This window comes from Microtus ochrogaster, chromosome 21, assembly GCF_000317375.1.
Source record: "Microtus ochrogaster isolate Prairie Vole_2 chromosome 21, MicOch1.0, whole genome shotgun sequence".
Classification (NCBI taxonomy): Eukaryota; Metazoa; Chordata; class Mammalia; order Rodentia; family Cricetidae; genus Microtus; species Microtus ochrogaster.
The window spans coordinates 7,909,504-7,917,164 of record NC_022022.1 but is presented as its reverse complement, the minus strand read 5'-3'; the positions used below and the strand labels follow the sequence as shown (position 1 = coordinate 7,917,164).

At 45.5% G+C, this 7,661-nt stretch overlaps 2 protein-coding genes across 4 annotated transcripts in view; one reads left to right on the top strand and one right to left on the bottom strand.

Moving 5' to 3' along the window:
- Gdap2 (ganglioside induced differentiation associated protein 2) overlaps positions 1 to 1,268 on the bottom strand; it is a 51,587-nt gene extending 50,319 nt beyond the window's left edge. For both annotated transcript variants that reach the window (XM_005357096.3, XM_026784146.1), the window contains exon 1: positions 1,069 to 1,268. The gene's annotated coding sequence lies outside the window, so the exon portion shown is untranslated. The remainder of the gene's footprint in view (positions 1 to 1,068) is intronic.
- Positions 1,269 to 1,340: 72 nt separating this feature from the next.
- The window catches only part of Wdr3 (WD repeat domain 3), a 24,443-nt gene continuing 18,122 nt past the window's right edge, over positions 1,341 to 7,661 (top strand). Inside the window, exons 1-5 of one of the 2 annotated variants that reach the window (XM_005357094.1) lie at positions 1,341 to 1,381; positions 3,316 to 3,518; positions 4,531 to 4,740; positions 5,836 to 5,954; positions 6,756 to 6,834. In XM_005357094.1, the coding sequence (XP_005357151.1) occupies positions 3,348 to 3,518; positions 4,531 to 4,740; positions 5,836 to 5,954; positions 6,756 to 6,834 (579 nt within the window). In that variant the 5' untranslated portion in view covers positions 1,341 to 1,381; positions 3,316 to 3,347. Of the gene's footprint in view, positions 1,382 to 1,462; positions 1,793 to 3,315; positions 3,519 to 4,530; positions 4,741 to 5,835; positions 5,955 to 6,755; positions 6,835 to 7,661 lie in introns of those variants that run through there. The other variant, XM_026784083.1, reaches the window with a different exon arrangement.

The window sequence follows — 7,661 nt, the reverse complement described above, 5'->3', positions numbered from 1 at the left end:
CTTAGCACTCCACATCTATACTAGGCTGCCTTCTGAGTGCTAGGATTAAAGTTATGAACCAAACCTGTCTTTGATCCCGTGATTAAAGATGACAACAGCAGCTGGCAATGTCTAATGGTTAAACTGGCCTAAAAGATTCTACACTATTTTCCCACCAAAGCATGCATTTTCCACCTCTAACAAGGTAATGCAGGAGGTAAGGAACATACACACCTATCCAAATGCCCCTCCCCTGCTTGAAATAAATCTATTGCCGCAATTTCTTGCCTTCTCTTTCCTCTAACCAACAAACGTATTCTTGTTTCAAAACACCCATGTTGCTACAATCACCATGTATGTTTCTCCACCAAAGTAATTTTCTTAAAGATAGAAGATGAGGGGAACAAGTTTTAAAACATAAAGAAAACTATACCTGGTAAACAATCCTTAAAAATTAAGCATGAAGATAAATCTACCTGTCAACTACACACTTGTCTACCTATCTATTTTCTAGGCTGGCTACAGACTACAGAGGGCTTACTTAATAAGCGACGGAAGGAGATACTTTTTTGTTTAATTATATACCAGCTTCAGTTCTATATAGACAGGCACAGACATCAGAGCTCATTCTAAAACTTCTAGACGGTCCAAGGATAGAAGAGGGCAGAAGTCAAAGAGAGAAAAACTAATTCCCTCTTTTCAACAGAGCAGCTCAGTCTCTGTCTGCAATCAAGGACGGGCCAGCCCAGGGTCACTTCCCTCTCCAGTGGCCTGAGAGCGGAAACACAAAGCCAGGTCAATGTCACTCCAGGGACTGCGGGGTCCCTGGACAACTCAGCATCCTGGACTCGGCGTCTGCCCACAGCCGACGCAATCTACAGGGCGGACTAGACTCGACTTGAGCCGCCACCCGCAGGGCTATCCGCCACACCGCATTCCAGCATCCCGGTACGTGAGCCTCCAGAGCTCCACGCCCAAACCTGCCCTGGGTGCGATCCCCAAAGCCCAGGCCGACAGGCCAGTCCGATGCCTCCCAGCCGCTGCACCCGGCCGCGCCACCCTCCCATCCCGGTTTCGCCCGCCTCTCACGGCGCTCGGGAGGGCCCATCCGGGCGGCGGTTCGCAGCTCAGCTCCGTCGCAGAAGGCGGGCAGGTGACATCTACACACAGGGACTGCCAGAGGCAGAGACTGAAGGGAGTTGGGTCTCCAGAAGCCGGGATGACTAGCTTCAGCTTTCTGACAGCAAAGGCACCCGCTTCCTCCCCGCCACGCCGCCCAATCACAGCGTTCCGCCGTCACTTCCGCTCTAGAAGGTAAGGGGAACGCCGGGCGGAAGAAACTACCAATCGGACCGGAAGGGGCGGGTCCGAGGGCGGTGCTGCCTGCTGGAGCCTCGTGGAGGTGAGTGTTGCTGGCTGCTTGAAGATTGCGGGGAGCGGTTCCCTGCGCTGTGGTGCTCTGGATGGGCGGACTCGGTGGAGGGCTCCGTGCTGTGGGCACCAGGGTGGCCGTGGGGAGTCCTGTGTCCGCGGCCGTTTGCACCACAGAACCCGGAGTCCGCACCACTGCTCCGGGGCCGGCGAGTGCGAGGCCGCCGGAACTGCCTGACTTTCCTGGGGTTGAGGGGTGGGGGGTGATGTGCAATTGGAGAGTAGGCAAGGGAATAATATAAGAATGACAAGGTCGGAGGAAGGGAAACAAGAGAAGTTATTTGAAAAATAAGCGGCTGGTTAAAGTAACTGGCTCCCTGTGGATCCTGCATTTGTCTAACAGCTTAGCCCTTTATAGCCCTGGGCGGTGCATTTGAAAAGGGTAAGTTGAGGGCTTCTACGACTTCGAATGAAAAACACGGAAGTGAAGTGCTAGGTAGCAAACTGTGGAGCAACTCAGTGATGACAAGCTGGGAATAAAAGTGCTGCGCAGAGGAAAACGGATGCTCTTCAGGGAAACAGTCAAAGGAGATGACAGACGTAGAGACGTGTTTAGCATGGTGATTAGCAGCAAAAAATATGGAGTTAGGTTGGCTATAAGGGAGCATGGCTTTGGCGCTTCCTGGTTGATTTTGAGCTACTTGTTCGGCATCCTTGTCTGTAAAATGGATAAGAATAATTGTCTCTTCTGTTATTGAAGAGAATTTTTGTGACACATTTTCAATGTACTAGACACTTACTGTTTTGCTTCTGCTAATGAAGTTACTGCATGTTGTTAAAGAACTGCATGTGTTTTGCCCAATAAATCATTTACTGTACTTTCGGAGCTCTAAGCCTTGCCACTATCTTTTCTTTTTTAATCAGTCAAAGATTACTAGAAACTCTAAAACCTTAAAGTAAAATGAGATGAGGGATTTAGGAAGTAAGGTAGTCCTGTAAGGTACTCAAGAGGGGGTGCTCTATAGATGCTTGGAACTCTTCATGGACATAGATACATGGACATAGATATAGAGATGTGGGGGTCCCCGAGCCCCAGTGTTCTGTATGCGTTCTCCACTGATAATACTCCAGAAGGGTATCTAATGGGCAAGTTCAGTTAAACTGGAGGAATAAGAATAAATGCAGAATTGATTTTTTTTTTGAGCTAGGGTGACAGTTATATGTAGCCAAAGCTGTCCCTGGACTTCTTATGGAGCTGCTGAGATTAAAGGTGTGCACTACCGCAGATGGCCCATTTAGCCCTGGCGGTCGAACCCAGGAACTCTAGTAGTATGCTAGGCAAGCTGAGCTACGTTCTTAGCCCTTTGTCTTTATTGGCTTAATCTCGGTTCTCTTGAGAAGAAAGTGAAGCTGGATTTACGGTCATCTTTGATGCAACTATTCAGTCTAAGCAGACTGGTTTCAGTGTCAGAATTTTGATAGTGGTTAACAGGGCAAAAGCGAGTTGTGTGGCTGCCTTGAAGCTTTCATGTTACGTGTTAGAGAGGTGATTGTGACAGTAGAAACTCAGTGTAAACAAAGGAAGGTGTTGCCACTCTTATGGGCCTGGGGCATCTGAAGTCCTTGACATGGCTGTGTTCTGACGTGACTGTGTTCAAGTCAGCAGGCCACATTCACCCAGGACTTCCTCTGTTCTACACACAGGTTCTGTAGGAATTTGGAGTTCATGGAGTCCAGCTAGGCTGACCCTGAGCTCCTGTATCTCCGCCTTCTGAGTGCTGGGATCATATACACATTTCTCTGTGCCTGGCTTTTTGTATCGGTACTAGAGATCATACTTGTATAGCAAGTACTTTACCATGAACCAAGTTATTATATGCTTTTGACCACATGAGAAATGGTTTGTGTTTGTTAGCCTTCCAGAACCAATGTACTGCAAAAACTGAATTTTGTTTATATTCACAGATTACCTTCCCGGTGGCTTCAGACGCCTTAACATGGGGCTTACCAAACAGTATCTCCGATATGTGCCTAGTGCTGTCTTTGGCTTGATTGGCAGCCAAAAAGGTAACATTGTGTTTGTGACACTTCGTGGGGAGAAAGGACGCTATGTGGCAGTGCCCGCCTGCGAACACGTTTTTATCTGGGACTTGAGGAAAGGCGAGAAGGTGAGTCCGAAATGAGGAAGTTGACACTGACTTTGGTTGGGAAGAGACCTGACTGACCTGCCCGCATTAATTTGTGTGAGAGCCCTCAAGTGATCATGTCCGTTTGCTTCTAGATAGCTAGCACCAAACTCTGCTGGATTCTGAGAATCTCAGCCCAACAGCTTGCTTCTTAGCTGTCTGTCTGTGTTAATTGTCATAGGCCATTAGTTGTAGCTCTTACTCACTTCTGCTTTTGTTTACAAATTCTACTTTTCAAGTTCTGCTTGTGTGCACAGCCAGTCGTATAATATTAGGATTTCAAAAGGACTGTAATTCCACTGTGTGAGTAGAGTACAGAACTCTGCTTTGACTATGACTGAGGTTGTTCCTTTTCGCTAAACACATGGAGGTAGGTATTTGATTCATCCCTGTTTACTGTGCGACTCCTAAGAGGTGGGAGGATGGATAGATTAGGTAGGTAGGTAGGTAGGTAGGTAGATAGATAGATAGATAGATAGATAGATAGATAGATAGATACTTGTTGCTACCCAGGTAGGTACGTAGGTAGGTAGGTAGGTAGGTAGGTAGGTAGATAGATAGATAGATAGATAGATAGATAGATAGATAGATAGATAGATAGATAGGTGTTGCTACCCAGATAGATAGATAGATACAGACAGACAGCAGACAGACACGCACACTTGTTGCTACCCTTAGCCTCTTGGGATGAAACCACTAGTGCTATAGTGCCATGAGGTTATGTTAAAGCCAGGCTGGGTTTATAGCCCTTTATGAAAATACACTAAAAGTTTGGTGACTTATTTCATTGTCTGGATAGTTTGTATGTATCTACCAATGTCAAGCTTGAGAGTAAATGGATACCTTTTGAAGATCTCGTTGTCTCTGCTTGTAGATTTTATCATTGTGCATCAGTGACTGTAAACTGCTGGTTCTCACTGTGTTGCTGAAATCATGCCCAGGCTGGTGTCTTCATGCTTGCCTCACTCCTCTGCATTGGTTTTTATGATTTCAGATCCTTATCCTTCAGGGGCTTAAACAAGAAGTCACTTGCTTGTGTCCTTCCCCAGATGGGCTGCATCTGGCTGTTGGCTACGAGGATGGGTCCATCCGAATCTTCAGTCTCCTCAGTGGTGAGGGAAACATAACCTTCAATGGACACAAAGCAGCTGTCACCAGCTTAAAGTACGATCAGCTGGGAGGCAGACTGGCTTCTGGGTCCAAGGTGAGCCTCGGAGACAGGTGTCACACTGTGTAGAAACAGGTCATTCACATCCGCCACATGAACCTGGTGCGCAAAGATAGTGCACAGTTGGGAGAAATGGAGTGAGGAAGATGGGTTTGCATGGGGAGGGAGTAGGCTTCTTATTTTCTGTTGTGTTTTCTGTGAAAAAAAAAAAAAGTCTGAATAATGAAAGAATAAGACAGAGGTCCTCTGGAACCCATCATATTGTGGAAGAGCTCCCCAAACTATAAAATGGGACGGTAAAGGAAAGATGGTAATAATTGCCAGTGAATTCTGTAAAGTTAATATTATTCCTGTGCTTTTGAAAGTTAATGAGTTAGAGTCAGGCATTCTGGTGCTCACCTTTAATCCCAACAGGCAAAAGATAGGGGCACCTACATCTCTGTCACTGAAGGGAAGGAAATTGGCTGTCATTTCCAGAAATGTGATAATACCCAGAGTACACACAGGTGGGAAGCTGGTCTTCTCATGCATGTCTTTGGTAGTTGTATAGATAGAGTCAGTGTAAGGACTGCTTTAATGATGTGAATCTAAACTGTAAAAATAACCATATCCTTTAACCAAGAACATCAGACTGTAGTGTTTATATGTACTAAGACAAATGTACAAGGACTTATGCATGTGAAATGATCCATATGTATAAAATATAAAATTTAAACTGTGATACTAGAAATTAGAGTACAGCAGATTTAACTATCAAAATGCATTAAATAAGAAGATGGTTATATAGCATGAATTCTGTTTTCCTCTTTATTTTGATACGTGTTTTTGATGTGGGGTCTTACTGGACTGTCCAGCTTTTCTCCCTTGTAGGTGGGACTACAGGGGCCTGTTGCTGCACCTAAATATTAAGAAGATAGCCCTGAAATCTCATGTGCATTTACAACTAGAACAATGTAAACCAAAGTTTTTGCTCGTTATTCCTCAGTAAAAGGGTAGGCTATTGCCTAGCCTGCTTTCCTAGTTGTGCAGGACAGTCTATGGCCTCTGTCGCGATTGAGTCCCATTATTTGTAGCCTTTGGCCTTTTGTGGTAAGAAGAATGTTTTTTCTTATGTGTTACTTTATTCCTAAGGATACAGATGTTATTATCTGGGATGTGATCAATGAGAGTGGCCTCTACCGTCTCAAAGGACACAAGGATGCGGTCACACACGCTCTGTTCCTACGAGAAAGGAATCTGCTAGTTACAAGGTAAAGACGATGAATTTCAGAGTTTTGAAGAGTTGACCTCGCTGCTTGTTGCTCCCTGCTGTGCTCATGTACGTGTGTCGGTGTGCTTCCTCTTGGGCTGCCAGCTTTCCCCCTTCTGCCTCTCAAATGCTGGAGTTTTGCCGTGAGTCACAGCATTTTGAAACTTTCTTTTCTGATTCTCTTGTCGAGTGGGCGTTTGTTTTCTAGATCTCTCGAAGGCAGAATGCTAAGCTATGTGTTTAGTTCAGCCTGCCTTTTGAGGGAAAATGTGTCTCAGGCATAATCAACATCTGTTAGGTTAGACCATTTGAAAATTTTAGTCAACTTTAACAATAGGTTACCTCAGTGTTGTGGGATGGGAGAGCTGCAGTGGGCACAGAGACCCTGTGAGAAGCTGCTGAATTAATGCAGGTTGGAGGAGATGTCCAGGTTTTTACAGATGTGGTTAGGAGTCCAGCTTGAGAGACCCCACAGAGGAGGTGTTTTCAGTGTGGAGAAGCTGATGTGGGTGACAGGGAGCTGGGAGGTCGCAGATGATCCTGTGCTAGAAAGTGGCGGTGCTGTAAGTGATGTGGGTGGAAGGCAGATGGGTCGTGTGTTCTGGAGCGCAGTCACTTCTGTGTGTAGGAGGGAGCTCCTTATTTTCACGGGAGAGTTGAGATTCTTCACTTTCCAGGGCACTCAGATAGACTAGCTTCCAACATTCCTGCTGTGTTATTCTAAAACAACAAATGAGTTGCTCACATCCCTGTTAGTTTAATGAATCTTCCCAGTAAGATTCCTTTCCTGTTTTTCTTTTAGTGGGAAAGATACTATGGTAAAGTGGTGGGACCTTGATAACCAGCACTGCTTCAAAACAATGGTCGGCCACCGAACTGAGGTACGTGGGGGCTCCAGAGAAGCGTGACAAAGCAAAAGGCAAAAGATGGTTTCTCCCCTGGCTTTTCTTGGCTCTTCTTACTGCTAATACTGATCTGTGTGCTGTCTTGAGAGATAGTGAGGTTTGCTGGGAAGAAGCAGTGGCAGATGTAGCTTTTCTGGTCTTGGTGGCTTGCAACCTTTGAGTTCATTATTTTAAACTCACCTGTGACTGTTGTATTAGAATTCTCTAGAGGAACAGAACGTACAGAATGGATATATATGTATGTATATATACATAAAGGGGATTTATTAGAATGACTTACAGGCTATGGTCCAGCTAGTCTCAACAATGGCTAGCAACCTATAGAATGCTCCAAGACTTTATTAGTTATTCAGTCCATAAGGCCGATGGCTCAGCTGATCTGTGAATGCCAGGATCTTGAAGAAGTAGGCTTTAGTGCCAGTCAAGGGATGGATTTGCCAGTGAGAGTGAGAGCAAGCAGGCAAAGAGAGAGCAAGCTTCCTTTTCCCACGTCCTTTATATAGGCTGCCAGCAGAAAGTGTGGCCATATTAAATGTGCATCTTCCCACCTCAAAAGATCTGGATTAAATGTGTATCTTCCCACTTTAAGGATCCAGATTAGAAGCAGATCTTTTCATTTCAAATGCTTTAGTTAAGAAAAACATCCCCAATGGGTGGTGGTGGCACATGCCTTTAATCTCAGAATTCAGGAGGCAGAGGCAGGTATATCTCTTGAGTTTGAGGCCAGCCTGGTCTACAGAGCAAGTTCCAGAACGGACTCCATAGCTACTGGGAAACCCTGTCTCAAAAAACAAAAAAAAAAA